Source organism: Ovis aries, chromosome 14, assembly GCF_016772045.2.
Source record: "Ovis aries strain OAR_USU_Benz2616 breed Rambouillet chromosome 14, ARS-UI_Ramb_v3.0, whole genome shotgun sequence".
NCBI lineage: Eukaryota > Metazoa > Chordata > Mammalia > Artiodactyla > Bovidae > Ovis > Ovis aries.
Genome location: NC_056067.1, coordinates 15344967 through 15369651, shown reverse-complemented (window position 1 = coordinate 15369651; position 24685 = coordinate 15344967). Strand labels below are relative to the sequence as shown.

The following is a 24685-nucleotide window of genomic DNA, read 5'->3' as shown; positions in this document are numbered from 1 at the left end:
TCCAAAAAGATAAATTCAAAGAGACTCATACCAAGACACTATAATCAACATGTTTGAAAGACAGAGGCAAACAGAGAGTCATGGAGCTATTTGAAAGGAAATGGTAATGCATTTAGTATGTACTTTTCATGTTTAATCATTACTGATTTCTACGTTAAGAGAAATATATTTATAATTTCACATGTGAAGTTTAGGGACTCCTTTAATTCTGTAATCTTGAGGAAATTTATTTCCTCAAGAAATACCTCTCAAAATTATTAGTTACTTCAAATTTCATATGGCTGGAATGGGTATATGAACAGTTTTTGTAACTGTCAGTTGTACTTTATGTATTACATTAATATGCTTTACTTAACATTTATTTTTGAATGAGATAGAGGTCTTGAATATGTCTCATTATTTTAAGAAGTTGCTTTAACCTAAAATTTCTTAGTGATTTGATTGTTTGGTTTTAACTTACTCTATAAAAGGAGCTTTATATACTATAAAATAACATGTGTTGGTAGTGACAAAAAGTTCACAGAGACAAGGAGCTCGCCTCTTTTTTGTTTATCCAGTACCTAATTGAATGCCAAGCACATAGGGGAGGCTTAAAAGGTTTTGAATGAGTAGGTAGATAGACATGAAAGAAATTTTAAAGATCATTGTCTTATCATATCATTATAAAGGCAAGGAAATGAAGCCTGGGAAGATTCATATTTTGCTTTACTTTTTCCAATTTATTGGAATTATTATACTTCAAGCATTTTATCACTACACTGCTCTAGATTCAGCAAAAATATTCTCTTCCAGTATGTCTCAAAAATGATGCATAGAAACCATATATATGGATTATCTCATTAAGTTCACTTTTATTCTAGTCTGCAGAAAGTTCCTGACTGGTACTTAGAAAAACAAGTTAAGAGTAGAAGACAATACAGAAATCAAGAGTTTCTAGCTGAGATGGGGAATACTGCTTACTGTTTGCTTTGGAGTAACTATGAGTTTAAATAATTTTAAACAACTAATTTTTATGTTTAACTGTTCTGCTCTTGGATTTTTAAGAAGAATAGTCTGCTAAACTCTGCTGACCATATATATTGTTATGCAGTTCAGTCTGACATAGCTGATATCAGAGAGACTAACAGCTTCTACTCATAAATTTTAGATTATTCATTGCGATGATTGAATTGTACCACTTAAGAAATAAATTACTTTCAGGTTGAATTTGATTTTAAATGTCTAGCCACTATTTTTGTGAGCAAGATTGGGGTTTCTTCTCTAACCTTGGCCCCTGAGTATGAGCCCATCATGTGATGAAAGCTAAGAATTCTGATAAAAATGAAACAACTAATTAGACAGAATTCCAGGAAAGATACAGTTGGTGGGAACGTCCTTTAGCATCAGTATAGATACTCAGAAATAGTAGGTGCCATGTTTCACTTGCCAGAAGAACTGGTTTTGGATAACAGTGATTGTGAAGGCAGCTTCTAAACAGTTAGCAAGTATGACATCTTTATAAATTTGTAATATACACTTAGTGTGTGTATTATATTAATAATTAAACTTTACCTAACATTTGTTTTTTAATGAGTAGACATGATAAGAAAGTAGACATGATCTTTTCTTAAGATAGAAAGGATCAGGAGTTGGGAAAGGAACTAATGGAAGTAAATAGCTTTATTGTATAAACCAAATGTATGCAGGTTGACTTCATTGCTCTAAGAAAAATCGTCAGGCCAAATGCAGTTCTAAAATTTGTATTATAAAGCCTTCATTCAAGAAAATTAACTTTAATGAGAGTTAATGGAAAAATCTGAAAATCTTAGTGATGATTAATGCCAAGCTCCTGCACTCCAGTTTTTTCCATTATTAAGTATTATCATCTCTAATGAAATCTTTACATTCTGGAATCTAGAGGATGCTTCCGGAAGGTGGAATGTGTTCTCATATTGGAATTTTAAATTAATGTGTGTTAACTCATAGACATACTGCAAGATTGGAAAAATTAAAACTGAAAACTCCCCCAGATTCCTTAAGACCCTGATCTCATAGGAGTAGAGGAAATATGTGTCTTCAACTGAGATATTCATATAACAGAAGATAACCATAATTATCTTCATTATATTTCTCTTAAAAATTTAACATTCAAGTTATAAAAAGTAAATGCCCTATAATCATAAATACCTTATAATAGGAATCTGGCCCAGCAAATCCACTACTGGCTATATACCCTGTGTCTGTGTGTGTTTGTGTGTGTGTCTGTGTATGTGTGTGTACTTAATTGCTCAGTCATGTCCAACTCTTTGTGATCCCGTGAACGTAGCCTGCCACGCTCCTCTGTCTGTGGAATTTTCCAGGCAAGAATACAGAGTGGGTTGCCATTTCCTACTCCAGGGAATCTTCTGACCCAGGGAGCAAACCTGTGTCTCTTGTATTAGCAAGTGAATTATTTATTACTACCTTGAAAAAACCATAATTTAGAAAGACATACGCCCCAGTCTTCATTGTAACACTGTTTACAATAGCCAGGACATGTCCAGTTTACAAACAAATGGATAAAGAAGGTGTGGTACATATATACAATGGAATATTACTCAGCCATAAAAAGGAATGAAGTTGGGTCATTTGTAGATACATGGATGAACCTTGAGTCTGTCATACAGAGTGAAATAAGTCAGAAATAGAAAAACAAATATTAACACATGTGTGTGGCATCGAGAAAAAAAAACGGTACAGATGGACCTATTTGTAGGAATAAAGGTACAGATGTAGAGAACAGATGTGGACATGGAATGGGGGTTGGGGAGGGAGCTTAACTGGGAGACTGAGATTGACATGTACACTACCGTGTGTGAAATAGCTAGTGGCGAGAAACTGCTGTGCGGTGTAGGGAGCTCAGCTGCGCTCTGTGGTGACCTGGAGGGGTGGGAATGTGGGGGCTGGCTGGGAGCGAGGTCCAAGAGGAACAGGGACATATGTATACGCATGGCTGATTCACTTCATTGTACAGCAGAATTTAACACAACACTGTAAGGCAACTATATCCCAGTTTAAAAATAATAACAACATATCACGGTCTCTCTTGCCAGTCTTCATCCAATGAAAATTATAACCCCCTTAAACTCAATTTCAGGACACTTAACAGGCTCCCATCAATCTAACCTTTTTTTTTTTTTTTCTTACAACAAAAGTTCTTCTGATAATGACTTGACTGATAAGGGAAGCAGGGTGGGAGTAGGTTTGTTTACCCAACGTTAAGGTCCTTCAATCATATATTAATAATAATGTGTGCGTGTGTTCCAGAGTGTGGTGTCTGAGTCTAGTCAGAGCTCTGCTAAACACGGAGAATCTTCATTTCGGGCCCAGTGTTTTAGGATAGGAAAGAGGAAGAAAGGGAAAGGAAGTCTAGATAAAAGTTTGTAAACTTAAAAAGTGAAATTTTAAAATGATTTCTGGAAATTTAGGCTGCTTCTTTAGGATGGTATCTTGTGAAGGAGGACCCATTCAAATAGGTTCCTCGTATCATCTACTAAATTAGTGCATTTGTACAGACTTATATTACCTGGCAGCATTGTTTGATATAGGGAATCTAGGAAACAGGGTTGGTTCTTTGTGAACAAATATGTAACCAAAGTAATAATCTCTCAGAGGTTTTAATCTAGTACCTCAAATTAACTCTGCAGACATGTTCTTAATTTTTTCCCCATGTTGCTTAAAATATTTTGAATTATATTTCAATATTTTTCAAGTGTGATTTTCCATATTTAAAAATTATATTTCTGTAGCAACAACAGTTGGCTGGAGCTAACTAGTTGCCATCCTCTTTGATCAGTAATGGCCTGTTTTTAGTGCCTCTCAGTTCTCTTCCTCCTACTGCTTCTCCCATCTAGATATCTGTAGACAGTTTTTATGTCCTGTGCCTTTCTACTGTTTGATGATCTCAGGTGTAGCAGAACCTGTTGAGTTAGATCCTCATGCCTCATAGTATTTGAGTTGATGACCTCTCAGCTTCTGAATGCAATTAAACTCCTGCTGTGAAAAGGAAGAGTTGTTGGCATTAGCTGGTTTATATTAATGACTTCAGCAATCTGATGGCTCAGACGGTAAAGAATCCGCCTGCAACACAGAGACCTGGGTTTAATCCCTGAGTCAGGAAGATCCCCTGAAGAAGGGAACAGCTACCCCCTCCAGTATTCTGGCCTGGAGAATTCCATGGACTGCATAGTCCATGGGGTCACAAAGAGTCGGACACAACTGAGCGATTTTCACTTTTCAGCAGTCATATGTCCTTTAGTACAGTTTTATGAACAAGTGGAAGGAGTTGAAAGATAATTATTCTACACTCCTATGCTGCCCTTTCACTAGTGTAACTGGAACTAAGAAAGACAGGACAGTGCTACAGAACAGATGTAAACATGAACTTGGCAAATTCTCCTGGTTCAGACATTCTTTGTGAAAATGTCTGATGGTTCCAGAAAATACCAGTAATATTTTATTACCTGTGTTTTTTCCAAAATGAACCACGACCTTCTTTGGAAATACAATGACTCTCAACATTGAAGGAGAACTTCTTCATGTAGGAACTCTAAATGACATTATGAATATTTCTTTTTAAAAATTTCCATTGTAATATTTTTCTTAAAAGATTGAAATGTACTGAATACAATGCCAGAAATCACAGTTTTTAATCTCTTCCTTCATACCATAGTATGTCAAAAGGATGTTAGATGCCCATTATTAATGATTAATCTTTGTTTTGATTTTTCCTAACATGGTTTAGTTCACATAGTTAAACTTACAGTTCAAGTTTCTAAATTCCCAAGGGTTCCTTTTAATGCCAGCATTAACCGAAAGGTTCTTCATTTGAAAGGAAGACTGTGCTGCACTTGGCAATGATTAAAATGCAGTAAAGCTTGGTCCTTTCAAACTATGAGTGGAGATAATTGAAGCATAAACCATTTAATGTTTTTGCACACACTTGACTGTGTATTTTGAGGAGAAGAAAGTGCGTGTACGTTGACTGTTTTCACTATTCTACTTGTTAAAAGAATCTAATGAACAAGGATTCAATTGACTTTGGGACTTATATCTTGAATTTTTCACTGACTCGTAATGGCAGTCTTTTGATACAGTTTATTTCTTCAAATGAATGCCAGTGATGTCAGTTATCATCATAATATTGCTGTTAGCATTTTAAAATTAGTTTTCAAAATGGGAAAGGCAAACCCATATCCAGAATATATGGCTTTACTCCTGTAAAATGAGTTGTTGCCACTTCTCCAGTAGATGAGATCCAGTGTAATCACCATATCCCCAACCCCCTATTGTATCTCATTCTGCACCCCATCTTTTCTATGCACTCCTCAGCCCCTACCCTCACAATACAGTCTCATGCTTCCTGTCCTGGTTCCTGCCAGTGCTTGTTAGCTAGCTACTGCACATAATTCAGGCTATAGTCCCTTTCTCCTTCAAATGACCATCACATTCCTAGTCAAGTTATCTTGTACGTAACCCATTTTTGGCTTAATGGCAGCAGAGAAGATGGGACAGACTGTAGGAAGTGAGAGCAATGTTGCCTAATAGGGTAGAAAATTTTTTCACCAAGAGAGCTAGCCTTTAGGGGTAATTTCTCTGTCATCTTCAAATGAGAGAGTGTCAGTCTCTAACAGTCCACTTCTGAAGGCTCTGAAAATCCATTCAAGTGAATCTGGGGATTCAGGATTTTCATATTATCAACTAGGTGTTCCAATCCCATGGGTCTAGTATCACAATTTACTATCTAAGGCTCTAACCTTAACATAGCAGAGCTGCTTAAGTTGAGAATTTAATCTTCTTGTCTACAGCCATACCCTCATGAACACACCCCATCTTGGAGGGTTAGCTAACCTTGATACTAATCTTAATTAAGTATTAAGCTAATCTTAATACTAATCCTGATTAGTACTTGGATTTCACTTTCAGAGTTCTTCTAGGCCCTCACTCAGAGTTCTTCTACTCTTACCATTAAGACCATTAACTTCTGGTCTTATTCATCAGCTTTCCTTGCCCTTCAGGATGGAGGTAAAAAACTCTTGTTTTGCTCCCCAAGAGGCTTTCACACTTAGCTTTTAATTTATTACTTATGCTCAGGCTTTGTATCATTCCTGTGTTTCCTGAGTTGAGCTTTGCAAAAGCCATCTAATTCTACTGTCTTTATTTGTTGTTGTTCAGTCTTTAAATCATGTCCGAATCTTTGCAACCCCATGGACTACAGCATGCCAGGCTCGCCTGTCCTTCACTATCTCCCGGAGTTTGCTCAAATTCATGTCCGTTGTGTCGGTGATGCTATCTAACCATCTCATCCTCTGCCACCCCGTTCTCCTTTGGCCTTCAGTCTTTCCCAGCATCACGGTCTTTCCAGTGAGTTGGCTCTTTGCATCAGGTGGCCAAAGTAACAGAGCTTCAGTTTTAGCATCAGTCCTTCCAGTGAGTGTTCGGGGTTGATTTCCTTCAGGATTGACTGATCTCCTTATAGCCCAAGGGACTCTCAAGAGTCTTCTCCAGCACCACAGTTAGAAAGCATCAACTCTTCAGCACTCAGCTTTCTTTATGGTCCAACTCTCACATCCATACATGACTAATGGAAAAACTATAGCTTTGATCGAATGGACCTTTGTATACAATGTGATATCTCTGTTTTTTAATACACTGTCCACCTTTGTCATTGCTTTTCTTCCAGGGAGCAAGTGTCTTTTAATTTCATGGCTGCAGTCCCCATTCACAATGATTTTGGAGTCTAAGAAAATGAAATATGTCACTGCTTCCACTTTTTCCTCTTCTGTTTACCATGAAGTGATGGGACTAGTTGCCGTGATCTTAGTTTTTTGAATGTTGAGTTTCAAGCCTGCTTTTTTACAATCCCCTTTCCCCCTCATCAATAGGCTCTGTTATTCCTCTTCACTTTCTGCCATTAGAGAGGTATCATCTGCATACCTGAGGTTGTTGACATTTCTCCCAGCAATCTTGATACCAGCTTGTGATTCATCCAGCCCAGCATTTCATATGATGTACTCTGCATGTAAGTTAAATTAAGCAGGATGACAATCTACAGTCTTGAGTAGTCTCAGTGACATGTCACAGCATCCATTAGTTTTACTGAGTACATTTCCTTTAATTTTATCATGTACAATACTCTTAACCTTATAGGATGGTAAGAACTTTATTGCTTTGTTGACCAAAATTTTTTTCAAGCTGTTATTCTCATTCAAACTCTGAGACATTATTCTGCATATTGAGTTGTTATTAAATAATTGTCTCTATTTTTGTTTCTTTGCAAAATAAATTATTTTTCTATAACTCCTTTATATAATTGAACGATGAAGTGAATTTTTAAAAAATCTGATTTATAAGGTACTTCCAGTTCCTCATCTTACTTTACTGTTTTTCAAAGTCTTATTAAATAATTAGTGAAGCTATGAAAATAGAATCAACAAACATCGTGGGAGTAGCAAGAAATGAGCCTAGAAATGTAGGTAGGTAGGCTTTCACCTGACCGATGAGATTTACCCTGTATCCTGGAAGAGAAGGAATGAGATCAAATTTGCACTTTTCTGTTTTAATCATGCTGATGACAGTGTGAAGGATCCATGGGTGAAAGAGAGAAGATTGATTGTAGGTATGTCATCTCGCAAATCACAGATGTTGTTTGGGAGTTTTCCTAGTGGAGTATGGAGATAAACATTCATTGGGAGTATATGATTAAACAGATTAAAGAAATTACCATTACAAAAGACTATATTTCAGACTCTCCTTATGCTATAGTGGATAAGAATGCACCTGCTGATGCAGGCGACATGGGTTTGATCCCTTACCTGGGAATATTCCACATGCCTCAGAGCAACCAAGGCTGTGTGCCACAACTGAACTGTTGCTCTAGAATCCGAAAGCCACAACTACTGAGCCCATACACTCTAGATCCTGTTCTTTGCAACAAGAGAAGCTCATGGTACGCAAGGAAGAGTAGCCTCCACTTGCCCCACTTGCGGCAACAAAGACCCAGTGCAACCAGAAATTAATAAAAAGTCCAAATTGACCAAAGATTAAAAAAACCCTACATATTTGTATTCATAGGCGAAGCATCCCTAGTGTGGTGAAAATAAATGTAGAGGTATTTGATACATTGACATAGACAATTGTTCCACTTTCTCAGAGTTAGTTTTGGGTTCAGCTGGGCTTCCCAGGTGGTGCTAGTGGTAAAGAACTCACCTACCAATTCAGGAGATTGAAAAGATACAGGTTCCATCCCTGGGTTGGGAAGATCCCCTGAAGGAGGACATAGCAACCCATTCCAGTATTCTTGTCTGGAGAATCCCTATGGACAGATGAACCTGGCTGGCTACAGTCCAAGGGTTGCAAACAGTTGGACATGACTGAAGCAGCTTTAGCACTCAGGCACACAGCAGCACACACAATAATAAAAGTTAACAAGTTACTTAGCCTTCAGAGGGTTCTATGAAAATCTTTATCATTATGATTATTATTTAAATTGCTTCATTAAATTCATATGAAACCTTTATAGAAAACATATGAATGATAGTTTCCTAAATATATTTAATGGGATGAAAAAGAAAACCTTTTCTTTGAGATAGTCATGATCTTTATACCACTTTCATCTTTTAAAAGTGTAGAAGGATGTCATTTTAATATTCCTTTGAGTCAGCTCATCATTTTAAAACTTTCATGTTCATTAAATAAAATTGCCATTCACAAAAGTAATAAATGATGCTGCTAGAATAGACTTGCAGATTACCTGGCCTTTGCATTAATAGGTTGTTTGAATGTCAACCTACTGTTTTTCAAACCATCTTTTTTAAATTCTTGCACTTTTGAATAAAACTTTTTAGTTGAAATATATGGAAATAATTGTACTACTTAAAATTTGAAATACAGTTTATTGCTCACTTAACATGTGTGCTAATGATTGTGGGTGCTGTAATACTATTATTTAACATAATGCTGAAATTCAGTGGAGACGGAGACACAGAGAACAGACAAAGTAGAGGAAGAACAGGGTGGGATGCTTTGAGAGAGTCACGTTGAAATGTATACATTACCATATGTGAAACATATTGCCAGTCAGAATTTTCTGTATGACATAGGGAGCTCAAACCCAGTGCTCCATGACAACCTAGAGGGGGTGGGATGGGGTAGGAGATGGGAGGGAGGTTCCAGAGGGAGGGCAGATATGTATACCTATGGCTGATTCATGTTAATATATGGCATAAACCAACACAGTACTGTAAAGCAGTTATTCTCCAATTAAAAATAAATAATTTTAAAAAATAAATTAATAAATAATACTGAAATCTGACTATGATATATAGTAAAGTGTTGCTTTTAGAGTGAGAAAGCAAAAATATGATTATGATTAGACTATCTTTTAAAAATATATAGCCTGCCTTAAAATGTGTAAGATATAAAAGTAGTATACATAATTGTTTTTAAAAGTAAAGAATAGAGGAGGAACAAGATGGTGGAGCAGTAGGTGGACGTGGAGTGCACTTCTCTCCACGGATACATCAGGAATACTCCTTCAGACACAGAAGTGCATGCAGAACACCAGCTGAGAGTGGACAGGAGTACCTGACCAGTGGAAAAGAATATATAGAACCGTGCAAAACTTGGTAGGACAAAAGAACTGGGGGGGAAAGGGAGTGTTAGTAGGACTGGACCTGCCCTCTGTGGGTGGGGGAACTGAAGCAACGGTCTGATCCCCGCATCGGGGCAATTGTCTGAGTCAGAGGAGAAACATTTAAGGCTGAGCGTGAAACAGCTGATCTGTGAAAGCCTAAATGGAATGAGAATCAGAGTACTTGCTGCAGCTATACATACCCCGAACAAAAATTCTGGTCCCCTGAAAGGCGCAGTAGTTGGGAGCTGGAGTTTAGGGATTATAGAGCAACCCCAGGGCAAGGGCTGGTGTTGACTGCAAAGAAACAGATTGAGGGGATGTGAGGTAGGAGATCGTGGTGGGAAATGCTAGTGGAGGAAAGCCAGGAAGTCATGGAAGCAAGGCAGTACTGCTGAGTCACACATAGGGGGTGGAGCCATCACCATAGCCTCTCTCTCCCCACATGCCAGCATTGGCAGCTGAACACTAGAGAGGCTGGCCCATTAAATGCCTGATGCATTTGAGTAGGACCATTTGAGTACATAGTAGGACCCCACCCAGGGTACTCCTCTAAGTGACTGATGCACTGAACTACAGAGTAGGGCCCCTTTAAGTGCCTGAAGCGCCAGTCTACAGAGTAGGACCCCAGCCAGGAGGGCCCCCTCTATGTGCCTGACTTCAGAAACTACAGAGGAGGACCCTAGGCAAGGGAGCCCTCTAAGTGCCTATACAGATGGAGCTACAGAGAAAGACTGGCCAAAGAAGCTTTCTGATTGCCAGCTACAGGAGGCTCGGAAAAAGACCAGAGGGCCATAACTCCTATGGCGGAGGCGGTACTTGTCCCTGCACACTTGGTGCCGCCAGGGTCCCCATAAGCCAAGTAGCTGCACCACTTTCACGCTCAACTGTCACTGAGGCAGAGCTGCCACAGGCAACTATGCCCGCAGGGTACCTTTGGTCGTGTCCAACTCTTTGCGACCCTGTAGACTGTGGCCTGCCAGGCTTCTCTGTCATGGAGGGGGCTTCTCCAAGAAAGAATACTGGAGCATATTGGCCAATAGTGGTTGCCATACCCTTCTAGAGCACTATATTTCCTACTGCCCTAGCTGCCAACTCCCCTGAATACCTGGTGCTGCCAGACCCCTGCAACCCAAGCAGCTGCAGCACATCCATACCTGGCTCTCACAGATTAAACCCAGGTCCTCTGGGGCAGCCTTAGGAGGAAACCCCTGTGGACGACCCACATGCTGAGGTGGAAAGAAAACCACAATTGAAACTCAGGGGCAGTGTGGCTAAGGAAGAAGACCCAAAACGTTCCCATCACCTGTACAGTTCAGTTCAGTCACTCAGTCATGTCCGACTCTTTGCGACCCCATGGACAGCAACACACCAGGTCTCCCTGTCCATCACCAACTCCCGGAGCTTACTGAAACTCATGTCCATTGAGTCAGTGATGCCATCCAACCGTCGTCTCATCCTCTGTTGTCCCTTTCTCCTGCTGCCTTGAATCTTTCCCAGCATGAGGGTCTTTTGCAATTAGTGAGTTCTTCACATCAGGTGGCCAAGGTATTACAGTTTCAGCTTCAGCAGCAGTCCTTCCAGTGAATATTCAGGACTGCTTTCCTTTAGAATGGACTGATTGGATCTCCTTGCTGTCGAAGGAACTCTAAAGAGTCTTCTCCAACACCACGGTTCAAAAGCATCAGTTCTTGGTGCTCAGCTTTCTTCATAGTCCAACTCTCACATCCGTACGTGACAGCTGGAAAAACTGTAGCTTTGACTAGACGGACCTTTGTTGGCAAAGTAATGTCTGCTTTTTAATATGCTGTCTAGGTTCAAGCTGCACATAAATCCACACGATCAACTAGGCAGACTTTCTGTCCGTGGAATATATAAAAGGCTATTGAGAGCTCCCACAAAAGAAAATGTACTAGTTATGATAGCTGTGGACACTGGAGGCCAAGAACACACAGGAGTAAGACCAGATTAGAATCTGAGCTGCATCCACAGCAGGTCCAGAGACCAGCACAGTGTTGGAGGTTATCCTAAGGTGGACTGTGACTCCCAGCAAGGGGAAGAACTCTGACAGCAGTGACTGAACAGAAACATTTGTTATTCCTTTTTTTGACTTGTTCTGTAGATTCTTTTGAATTTTTTCTTTTCTTTTCTTTTTTTCCTTTTTTCCCCTTCTGTTGTAATTGTCGATTTTATTAGCACTAATAAATCCAGTTAAGCTTTTGACCTTTTTTTCTTTCTTTTTCCTTAGTCACATTTTTATTGTTGTCATAAACCTCTGCCTCTGTGTTGGGCTTCTGCAGGTCTCTGGAGTTTTCCTCTTTTTTTTTTTTTTGGTCTCTTTTTTAAATTTAAATTTTTAATTTTCTAAACCTATTATTATTTTTTCTACATTTATTCCTTTGTTTGCTTTCCCAACTGTTCTTTTTCCCTTGTAGTTAATCTTTAACGTATATAAATCTTCATCTACCTCTATTTAACTTTGCATATCTATTCTTTCCTTTCCTTTCAACATATTTGTTAGTTTTGTTTTCATTGCTTTATTCCACCTTGCTTTAGTTTTGTTTTCCAGTTTGTGCTTTAGTTAGTTTTGTTTTTAACTGGTAAATATAATTTTTATTTCCTTTGTTCACCAGGTCAACCTGCTATATTTTTGTTGGGCTGTTTTGACTTTGCTCTTGGGCGTATATGTGTATATTCCATTATTTTAATTATTATTTGCCTGATTTTCTAACTGCCATTTGTGATTCATCTTTAGTTTCTCGTTTTTGGATATTTGTTTTAATCTCACTTAATACCATAACAAACCACTTGTGGAATCTTTGTTCCCAGCAAGAGATCAAGCATTGAGCCTTTGGAATGGTAGCACTGACTACAAGACCCTAGACTACCAGAGAACTAACCCTAGGGAGTATCAAATAGTGAGAACTCACACAGAGGAAACCATGTGAATACAAGAACCAGCATCACCCACCCACCAGTAGCACCCTGTGCAGTAGCACCTCATCTGAACAACAAACAAAAATACAGATCCAATATCAGCAGACGTCACTGTCACTCAGCCTTGCTCATCAGAGAAAAAACAAACGAAAACTCAACACAGTCTCACCCTATAGGAAACTTACACAAACCACTGGACCAACCTTAGGGGGCAGAAACCAAAAGGAAGAAAGAATTCAACCTTGAAGCCTGGGAAAAGGAGACCTCAAACACAATAAGTTTAAAATATATATAATAAAAAAGAGAAATACTACACACATGAAGGAACAAACTAGAAACACAGAAGTCCAAATAAATGAGCAAATAGGCAAAAAGGAATTCAGAATAATGATAGTAAAGATGATCAAAAACCTTGAAAGGAAAATGGAGAAAATGCAAGAATCAATTAACAAAGACCTAGAAGAATTTGATTTAGGTCATACCTGAATGGTCTAGCGGTTTTCCCTACTTTCTTCAATTTAAGTCTGAATTTGGTAATAAGGACTTCATGATATGAGCCACAGTCAGCTCCTGGTCTTGTTTTTGTTGACTGGAAGAATATAATCAACCTGATTTTGGTGTTGATCATCTGGTGATGTCCATGTGTAGAGTTTTTTCTCTTGTGTTGTTGAAAGAGGGTGCATTTTTTTTGGCAAAACTCTATTAGTTGTTGCCCTGCTTCATTCCTCATTCCAAGGCCAAATTTGCCTGTTACTCCAGGTGTTTCTTGACTTCCTACTTTTGCATTCCAGTCCCATATAATGAAAAGGACATCTTTTTGGGGTGTTCGTTGTAAAAGGTCTTATAGGTCTTCATAGAACCGTTCAACTTCAGCTTCTTCAGCGTTACTGGGTGGGGCATAGACTTGGATTACCGTCATATTGAATGGTTTGCCTTGGAAACAAACAGAGATCCTTCTTTAGTTTTTGAGATTGCATCCAATACTACATAATGATCAAGGGATCAATCCAAGAGAGAGACAAAACAATTGTAATTGTCTATGTGCCCAACATAGGAGCACCTCAATACATAAGACAAACTGCTAACAGACATAAAAGGGGAAATTAACAGTACTGCAATAATAGTAGGAGATTTCAACACCCCACTCTCACCAATGGACAGATCATCAGAACAGAAAATTAATAAGGAAACAATTCTTAAATGATACATTGGATGAGCTTGACCTCATTAATATCTTCAGGACATTCCATCCAAATGCAGAAGAATACACTTTCTCAAGTTCACATGGAACATTCTCCAGGATAGACCACATCTTGGGTCACAAATTAAACCCTAAATTTAAGAAAATTGAAATCATTTCAGTTGTCTTCTCTGATAACAGTGCTATCAGACTAGATACCAATTACAAGAAAAAAACTGTAAGAAACACAAACACATGAAGATTAAACAACACATTTTTAAATAACCAAGAGGTTAGTGACGAAATCAAAAGGGAAGTAAAAAAATCTCTAGAAAGAAATGACAATGGAAATATGACAACTCAAAACCTATGAGATGGAGCAAAAGCATTCCTGAGAGGGAAGTTTATAGCAATACAATCCTACCTCAAGAAACAAGAAAAACATCGAATAGAAAACCTAAGTTTACACCTAAACCAACTGGATAAAGAAGAACAGAAAATCCCCAAAAGTAGTCAAAGGAAAGAAATCATAAAGATCTGAGCAGAAATAAATGCAAAAGGAATGAAAGAAACAACAGTAAAGAATAAAAAAACTAAAATATGGTTCTTTGAGAAGATAAACAAAATTGACAAACCTTTAGCCAGACTCATTAAGAAAAAACGAGAGAAGAAATCAAAATTAGAAATGAAAAAGGAGAGATTACAACAGATAATGAAGAAACACAAAGTATTATAAGAGACTATTATGGAAAACTATATGGCAATGAAATAGATAACTTGGAAGAAATGGACAGATTCTTAGGAAAGTTCAATCTTCCAAGCCTGAACCAGGATGAAATAGAAATTATAACCACCCAATTATAAGCACTGAAATTGAAGCTATGATTCAAAATCTCCCAAAAAATAAAAGCCCAGGACCACATGACTTCACAGGAGAATTATTTCAAATATTTAGAGAAGAGCTAATGCCTATCCTTCTAAAACTATTTCAAAAAATTTCAGAGGAAGGAACACTTCCAAACTCATTCCACAAGGCCACCATCACCCCAATACCAAAACCAGACAAAGACAACACAAAAAAGGAAAACTATAGGACAGTAACACTGATGAACATAAATACAAATATCCTTAACAAAATTTTACGAAACACAATTCAGCAACACATCAAAAAGCTCATACACCATGATCAAGTTGGGTTTATTGCAAGGATGCAAGGATTTTTCAATATGTGCAAATCAGTCTGATACACCATATTAACAAACTGAAACATAAAAATCATGATAATCTGAATCGATGCAGAAAAGGTTTTGACAGAATTCAGCACCCATTTATGATTAAAACACTTCAAAAAAGGGAACCTACCTCAACATAATAAAGGCCATACATGATAAGCTGACTGCAAATACTAGTCTCAATGTGGAAAAACTGAAAGCATTCCCCCTACGATCAGGACCAAGAAAAGAGTGTCCACTTTTGGCACTGTTATTCAACCGAGTTCTGGAAGTCCTAGCTCCAGCAATCAGAGAAGAAAAAGAAATAAACGCAATCCAGATTGGAAAAGAAGAAGTAAAGCTCTCACTGTTTGCAGACGACATGATACTGCATGTAGAAAACCCTAAAGGTAGTATCGGTAAATTATTAGAGCTAATCAGTGAATTTAGCAAAGTTGCACCATACAAAATCAATACATGGAAATATCAGAAAGTGAAATTAAGGAATCAATCCCATTCACCATTGCAACAAAAAGAATTAAATATGTAGAATAAATTTACCCAAGGAGACGAACTGTACACAGAATGGCACCCCACTCCAGTACTCTTGCCTGAAAAATCCCATGGGTGGAGGAGCCTGGTGGGCTGCAGTCCATGGGGTCCCCAAGAGTCGGACAGCACTGAGCAACTTCACTTTCACTTTTCACTTTCATGCCTTGGAGAAGGAAATGGCAACCCACTCCAGTGTTCTTGCCTGGAGAATCCCAGGGACGGGGAAGCCTGGTGGGCTGCTGTCTATGGGGTCGCACAGAGTTGGACACGACTGAAGCGACTTAGCAATGAAACAACTAATGAAGACACTGTACATTATTCAGTTCAGTTCAGTCGCTCAGTCATGTCCGACTCTTTGCGACCCCATGAATCGCAGCACCCCAGGCCGCCCTGTCCATCACCAACTCCCGGAGTTCACTCAAAATCATGTCCATCAAGTCAATGATGCCATCCAGGCATCTCATCCTCTGTCGTCCCCATCTCCTCCTGCCCCCAATCCCTCCCAGCATCAGAGTCTTTTCCAATGAGTCAACTCTTCGCATCAGATGGCCAAAGTACTGGAGTTTCAACTTTAGTATCATTCCTTCCAATGAACACCCAGGACTAATCTCCTTTAGGATGGACTGGTTTGATCTCCTTGCAGTCCAAGGGACTCTCAAGAGTCTTCTCCAATACCACAGTTCAAAAGCATCAATTCTTTGGTGCTCAGCTTTCTTCACAGTCCAACTCTCACATCCATACATGACCACTGGAAAAACCATAGCCTTGACTAGATGGACCTATGTTTGCAAAGTAATGTCTCTGCTTTTGAATATGCTATCTAGGTTGGTCATAACTTTTCTTCCAAGGAGTAAGTGTCTTTTAATTTCATGGCTGCAGTCACCATAGCAGTGATTTTGGAGCCCAAAAATAGAGTCAGACACTGTTTACACTGTTTCCCCATCTATTTGCCATGAAGTGATGGGACCAGATGTCATGATATTCGTTTTCTGAATGTTGAGCTTTAAGCCAACTTTTTCACTCTCTTCTTTTCACTTTCATCAAGAGCCTTTTTAGCTCCCCTTCACTTTCTACGTAAGGGTGGTGTCATCTGCATATCTGAGGTTATTGATATTTCTCCCGGCAATCTTGATTCCAGCTTGTGCTTCTTCCAGCCCAGTGTTTCTCATGATATACTCTTCATAGAAATTAAATAAGCAGGGTGACAATATACAGCCTTGACGTACTCCTTTTCCTATATGGAACCAGTCTGTTCTTCCATGTCCAGTTCTAACTGTTGCTTCCTGACCTGCATACAGGTTTCTCAAGAGGCAGGTCAAGTGGTCTGGTATTCCCATCTCTTTCAGAATTTTCCACAGTTTGTTGTGAGCCACACAGTCAAAGGCTTTGGCATAGTCAATAAAGCAGAAATAGATGTTTTTGTGGAACTCTCTTGCTTTTTCGATGATCCAGTGGATGTTGGCAATTTGATCTCTGGTTCCTCTGCCTTTTTGAAAACCAGCTTGAACATCTGGAAGTTCACGGTTCGTGTATTGCAGAAGCCTGGCTTGGAGAATTTTGAGCATTACTTAACTATCGCGTGCTGCTGCTGCTAAGTCACTTCAGTCGTGGCCAACTCTGTGCAACCCGATAGATGGCAGCCCACCAGGCTCCCCTGTCCCTGGGATTCTCCAGGCGAGAACACTGGAGTGGGTTGCCATTTCCTTCTCCAATGCATGAGATGAGTGCAATTGTACAGTAGTTTGAGCATTCTTTGGCATTGCCTTTCTTGGGGATTGGAATGAAAACTGACCTTTTCCAGTCCTATGGCCACTGCTGAGTTTCCCAAATTTGCTGGCGTATTGAGTGCAGTACTTTCACAGCATCATCTTTTAGGATTTGAAATAGCTCAACTGCAATTCCATCACCTCTACTAGCTTTGTTCATAGTGATGCTTTCCAAGGCCCACTTGACTTCACATTCCAGGATGTCTGGCTCCAGGTGAGTGATCACACCATCATGATTTTCTTGGTCTTGAAGATTTTTTTTGTACAGTTCTTATGTGTATTCTTGCCACATCTTCTTAATATCTTCTGCTTCTGTTAGGTCCATACCATTTCTGTCCTTTATCGATCGTGTGTTTTGCATGAAATGTTCCCTTGGTATCTCTAATCTTCTTGAAGAGATCTCTAGTCTTTCCCATTCTGTTGTTTTCCTCTATTTCTTTGCACTGATCACTGAGGAAGGCTTTCTTATCTCTCCTTGCTATTCTTTGGAACTCTGCATTCAGATGCTTATATCTTTCCTTTTCTCTATTGGTTTTCACTTCTTTTCTTTTCACAGCTATTTGTAAGGCCTCCCCAGACAGCCATTTTGCTGTTTTGCATTTCTTTTCCATTGGGATGATCTTGATCCCTGTCTCCTGTACAGTGTTAGGAGCCTCAGTCCGTAGTTCATCAGGCACTCTGTCTGTCAGATCTAGTCCCTTAAATCTATTTCTCACTTCCAACTGTATAATCATAAGGGATTTGATTTAGGTCATACCTGAATGGTCTAGTGGTTTTCCCTACTTTCTTCAATTTCAGTCTGAATTTGGCAATAAGGAGTTCATGATCTGAGCTACAGTCAGCTCCCGGTCTTATTTTTGCTGACTGTCTAGAGCTTTTCCATCTTTGGCTGGGAAGAATATAATCAGTCTGATTTCGGTGTTGACCATCTGGTGATGTCCATGTGTAGAGTCTTCTCTTGTGTTGCTGGAAGAAGGTGTTTGCTATGACCAGTGCATTTTCTTGGCGAAACTGTATTAGTCTTTGCCCTGCTTCATTCCGCATTCAAAGGACAAATTTGCCTGTTACTCTAGGTGTTTTCTGACATCGTACTTTTGCATTCCAGTCCCCTATACATTATTAGAGAAATGCAGATCAAAACTTCAGTGAGATATCACTTCACACCAGTCAGAATGGCCGTCATCAAAAAGTTTTTTTCCATAACCTCCATGGAGAGGTTATGGAGAAAAGGGTATGCTTCTGCACTTTTGGTGGGAATGTAAATTGATATAGCCACTATGGGAAGATGGTATGGAGATTCTTTTAAAAAACTAGGAGTAAAACCACCATATGACCCAACAATCCCACTCCTAGGCATATACCCTGAGAAAATTGAAATTGAAAGAGACTCATGTACCCCATTGTTCATTGCAGCACTATTTACAATACCTAGAACATGGAAGCAGCCTATATGTCCATCGACAGATGAATGGATAAAGAAGTAGTGGTACAATGGAATATTACTTGGCCATAAAAAGGAACACCAGTTGAATCAGTTCTAATGAGGTGGATGAACCTAGAACCTATTATACAGTTGTAGTAGGTCAAAAAGAGAAAAGTAAATTTTGTATTCTAACACATACATATGGAATCTAGAAAAATGATTCTGAAGAATTTATTTACAAGGCAACAGTGGAGAAACAGACATATGAATAGACTTATGTACATTGGAAGAGGGGAGGAGAGGATGGGATGTATGGCAAGGGTAACATGTAAACTTGCATTACCATATGTAAAACAGATAGCCAATGAGAATTTGCTGTATGGCTCAGGAAACTCAAACAGGGTCTGTATCAATCTAGAGGAGTGGGATGGGGAGGGAGGTAGGAGGGAGGTTCAAAAGAGCGGGGATGTATGTATACCTATGGCTGATTCTTGGTGAGATTTGACAGAAAACAGCAAAATTCTGTAAAGCAATTATCCTTCAAAAAGATAAGTTAATTAAAAAATATAAAATGTTTAAAAAGATGCATTTAATTGCATCATTGTGTAGGGTAGCACTGGTCCCTAAAACATATTTTTGTTGTTTCATTCTATAATTCTTATCCCTTTCAATCTACCAGAAAGAATATGCAGGTGGTCTTTAATTGTCTTGTTTTCTTTGCTTAGGATGATGTATCCATTAGGAACAGTGGGACTAGCTGTGAAACTATCAATTGTCATTATAGAAAAATATTTTTTTTAGCTTAAGAGACCTATCTGAGATTATATTGGTACTTTAAAAAATATTGCCATAAGAAAATTAACTAGAGTTATGAAAGAAAAAAAAAGTAAAGAATGCCTTTGAATGACTAATACTAAATGCTCCCTTTAAATGCATTTTCTTTAATTGTGTTAATACAGGGTCATCTGCTTTATTTTCTTTGATGGATCAAGCACATTAAAATATAGTTTAGAGACTTTCCTGGTGTCCAGCAGTTAAGACTCCACAATTCCACTGCGGGGGGCACAGATTTCATCCCTGGTCAGGGAAATAAGATCCTACATGCCTTGTGCTTAGGAAAAAAAAAAAAAATACTGATAGCATTCCTTGTTGAACTTGTAAGGAGTCACATTACCCATCATTGATGTTGCTTAGATCTAGATCTTATAAACTGTCAATAAGCATCATTTGATGCGCATAAATATATGTATATATATATAAAATTTTAAATGTGTTTAAATACAACTGTATTATAACTGTTTTTATGTATTGTATTTCTTCCTGTTTAAATGTACACATCAGTAACAAAGCTTACAATTCTGTAATTTTCCTCCTAGATTTATTCCTCACGACATTATCTGCATCTAGTACCTTCCAGTTTGAGATATGGGAAAATCTGGTAAGAAATCCTTTCCTTTAAGCATTTTTAAATGATGGCTTTCAAAGAAAAGCACAGTTTTAGAAAATAAAATGAAAGTAATCACTTGGTCGATTGATTTCAACAATAAATAGAACAGTTTTAAGAGCTTTTGGTTGCATTGCTGCATTCAAACTGCTGAATATTGCTGATGGAAATGATTCATTCAGCATCAATTCCTCTGCAGGTTTTTAAGCATGACTGCCAATTAAACCAGTCAGTCTGCCCTAATGCGCATGTTAACGGGGACCCTGCTAGGCTGTCAGCTGGTGAAAGAGGTGCCTGTCATTTAATTTGTCAGCATGATGGTTTGTTGAAGAAAACCCCTTTTAAAAGACTTATTTTTCCTCTTTGCCTTCAGTCTTCTGTAAAAAAAAAATAAGAACAACAGTCACTAAATTTACTGCCAAGTTGCCCAGGATTAACGATCCTTCCCCAGTATTTTTTTTAATTCCAAGTAGAATATTCCCAAACTGGTATCATGGTTTTATTTTATTTTTAGCTTGAGGTAGATTATATGAAAGATGAATTAATGCAGACTAGACTACCCCAAGTTTTAAAATTCAAATAATAGAGTATAGGATTTGAGGACAGGCCAAATTGGCCAACTGAGTGACATTCATTAAATAATGGTCAAGTATTAAACCTCACTTTTCTCATATGGGAAACAGAAGTAAGAATGTCTGTTTCATAGACTGTGAAGATTAAAATGAAACAATGTGTGTAAAGTACCTGGCCCACAGTAGACAGTTACTGAATTTTTGTTTGAGATCACTTGATTTCCCAGCTGTTTACTCTAGATTATCTTTTATTCAATCCAAATTAAACCCATTGCATTTTAAGAGATTTTTGTTAAAATACTCATGAACAATAAACAGATCTTTAAAAATATAAAGCACAAGCCCATGGAAGAAGATTCATTATTTGCCATCTCTTACAGCAGAGTCATAACTCAGATTTCTTCATAGGAGGAAAATAGAAAGAGGGGAAGAGCTTTGTTTAGATAGAATTAGGGCTTTTGAATATTACTAACTACACCTCAACTATCTAATCCTTCTTTCTCTTTTAATGAGGCAAGGAGAAAAAAGAAAGACTTCTACACTGGAAAGATTTATCTCTGTTTAATGTACATCTTTTTAAAATGTAGTTGTATTTGTTTTTCTGATGATAGAAATACAGTTGTTATATTCTTAATGGTTACTGTCTATGAAATCTTCCACTAGTAGGGGATATTCATTTTCAGGTGACCTTGAAATCAAGTGAATCTTGAGGTTTTAGAATGTGAGAAAATCAATCATTTTGATTGATTATTAATATCCATCTGGGAGAGAAAAGCCTCATTATTAATAAATATATATTTATATAATCAAGAACTACTTTTAAGTATTTTATTTCCTCTTAGCTTAGGCTGATTTAAAGGTAATAAAATGATTTAAAGGTAATAAAATGAAGCAACTTTCACAGGAGAAAAATCATGAAGAGACTAGATTTTGGAGGGGATCTTTTTTCCCTTTGTTATATTCTTTAAACAAAATTAATGAATTGTCTGTTTGCCAGTAGAGATTAAGGATTTTTCTTGTGGTAAAATAGCTGGATCCACATGGTGTTTGTGTTATCAGTAATATAAAACTCATTAGTACAAATTAAGGAGAATGTAGACGCAAAATTTACTAGTTCAGATAAAGTTTTGTAAAATGGGAGAATCATTTTTAACTAGTGATTGGACAAGTTGCAATAACGCATTAATTGACCAAAAAGCCTTCAAAACGTATAAAGCCGTATTAGCTGGTAGAAGAATATGAGCTGCAGCAAATCTTTTTAGTCAGCTGTGGTGTGCACAGCCACAGTAGATGCTCTGGGAGATCAGAAATTAACAGATGAGGAGGAGGGCTAAGATGTGAGTGTAGGCAACTGTGACTGATGTGATGAGATGTACTAACCCCATGTTACAAGGACTTAAAAAACAGAGCAATTACTTTCATTTGGTAGGAATAACATAGCAGTCATTTGGTAGCAATAACCATAATAATTCTTATAGCTATGAACCATAACAAAGTTCCTACATAACTCACAATTGCCAAAACATGGGAAAAACCTAAATGTCCATTGACAGATGAATGGTTAAAGATGTGGTGTGTGTGTATATATATAATGGAATATTACTCAGACCTAAAAAAGAATGAAATAATGCTATTTGCAACAACTAGAGATTCTCATATTAAGTGAAGTAAGTCTGATAGACATATATGATATCACTTATATGTGGAATCTAAAATGTGGCACAAATGAACCTACCTATAAATCAGGAATAGACTCACAGACATAGAGATCTGACTTGTGGTTGCTAAAGGGGAGGACTGGAAATTTGGAGTTGTTTAATGCAAACTATTACATTCAGAGTGGATAAACAACAAGGTCCTACTGTATATAGCACAGGAAACTCTATCTAATCTCCTGAGATAAACCAAAATGTAAAGAATATTAAAAAAAGAATGTATATCTGTGTATAATGGAGTCACTTTGCTATATAGCAGAGATTGGCACAACACTGTAAATCAACTCTACTTTATTTAAAAAAAAAAAAAAAGGAAGGAAGAAAAAAAATCATCTGGCCTAAAAGGGCCAGGACTGAAAATTTCTAACTTAAAGGGTGATGGGTGTTTATTCACAGGTCTTGATTTGCCATTCTTCTCTTAACTCTTTCCTTTCATGATACTTCTCTGTTCTCTTCCTTGATTACTAGTCCTACATTTCTAATCATTTCCTTGATATATCTCTTATCTAAAATAATATCTTTTCCTGTTCCCAATTAGACCTTCCTTTGTATTTTCTATTAGGTAGGCATTCTGTGTTCTCATATCTGTCCCTTACCTGTCCCCAACATTCCACTCCTTAAATCATCCATTTCCCCGGATATAGTAAATTCTACTTATTTCCCCATCTCCAAATTTTCCATCTGCTATGCAATATCCAGATTAATTGCAACAATGAAAGCTCTATTTATCTCACTCTCAGTCCTAAAACCTTTAGGACTTAAGCTTCTCAAAAAATGTTTAAAAGATCAAACTACTTAGTTTAGGAGTCAAGGCCTTTGCTGATCTTGTGTAAAGCTATTCTTCTAATCTTCCAATATCTTTCCATATTCTGGCCCAAATCAGCCAGTTTCTACTCTGTGTCCTCTGTTTCCTCTGCATATCCTTTCCCTACTCTTCCTTTTCTTTCAACCACTAAAATCCTGCTCATCTGCATTAGCCATTTCAAATACCACGTCTTCCTTAAAGCCTTCCCTAATGATCCTGGGTGGACCAAATGGAAGCAACTGCTCTGTTTTTTTAACTCCTTGTAACATGGGGTTAGTACATCTTATCACATCAGTCAGAGTTGCCTACACTCACATCTTAGCACTCCTCCTTGTCTTCGGTTAATTTCTGGTTTCCTAGAGCATCTACTGTGGGGCTGTGGACACCACAGCTGACAAAACATTTGCTGCAGCTCGTATTCCCCTACTAGCTAATACAGTTTTATATCTTTTTAGGGCTTTTCGGTCAATGTTACTGCAAATTGTCCAGTCACTAATTAAAAGTGATCCTCCCATTTTACAAAACTTAACACTTAAGAAAATTCTTACAAAACTTACAACAATCATTTTATTAGTATGAGGATTGTTATGAACATAGGGGAGTGCCTGTATCTTTTTAAGTTATAGTTTTGTCTGGGTTTATGCCCAGGAGTGGGATTGCTGGATCATATGTGGCTCCATTTTCTGAGGAACCTCCATACTATTTTCCAGTGGCTGTACCAGTTTACATCCCCACCAACAGTGTAGGTGGGTTCCCTTTTCTCCACGCCCTCTCCAGAGTTTTATTGTAGACTTTAATGATGGCCATTCTGATTGGTGTGAGGTGGTCCCTCATCACAGTTTTGATTTGTATTTCTCTAATAATTAATGATGTTGACTATCTACTGGCCATAGGCCAGATGACTCTTTATTGTAGAGATCTGTCCTTTAACTTGTTTAGCAGTATCCTTGGCCTCTGTTCACTTAGGTTCTAGAAGGCACTTCCCAGTTGAAACAGTCAAAATATCCTGCTACATTGCCCAATGTCCTCTGGAGAATAAGCACACCTTAAGTCGAGAACCATTGCTTAATGTGAATAAAGATGTAGATACAGTGATAGTCATCATATGTTGCTTCCTGACCGTTTTTAACATTATATATATGGGAGTTTAAATACTAAATGTTAAAACCTGCAGGCCAAAGCATAGGTGGTCATCCCTGAAAGGATACTTATTACAATATAGCACCTGTGATTGGAGTTCTAGCAGAAAATGTCAACTCTCCTGTCAATGGCAGTGTGCTCAGCTGCTTCAATGATGGATAGCAGATATAATAGTATTACTACTAGCATTCCTAGTCAATAACTGTTAATGTTGACTAAGGACATATTTGTGCACATGCTGAACTGGTAAGCACTTTATATCCATTATTTTACTAATCTTCACAAAAACTT

The 24685-nt window shown here is 38.0% G+C and overlaps 1 protein-coding gene across 1 annotated transcript in view; it reads left to right on the top strand.

The window, feature by feature from the left end:
- The window catches only part of ITFG1 (integrin alpha FG-GAP repeat containing 1), a 296298-nt gene that overhangs the window by 49937 nt on the left and 221676 nt on the right, over window positions 1-24685 (top strand). The window contains exon 7 of the mRNA XM_004014969.5: window positions 20095-20156. Within this exon, the coding sequence (XP_004015018.2) occupies window positions 20095-20156 (62 nt within the window). The remainder of the gene's footprint in view (window positions 1-20094; window positions 20157-24685) is intronic.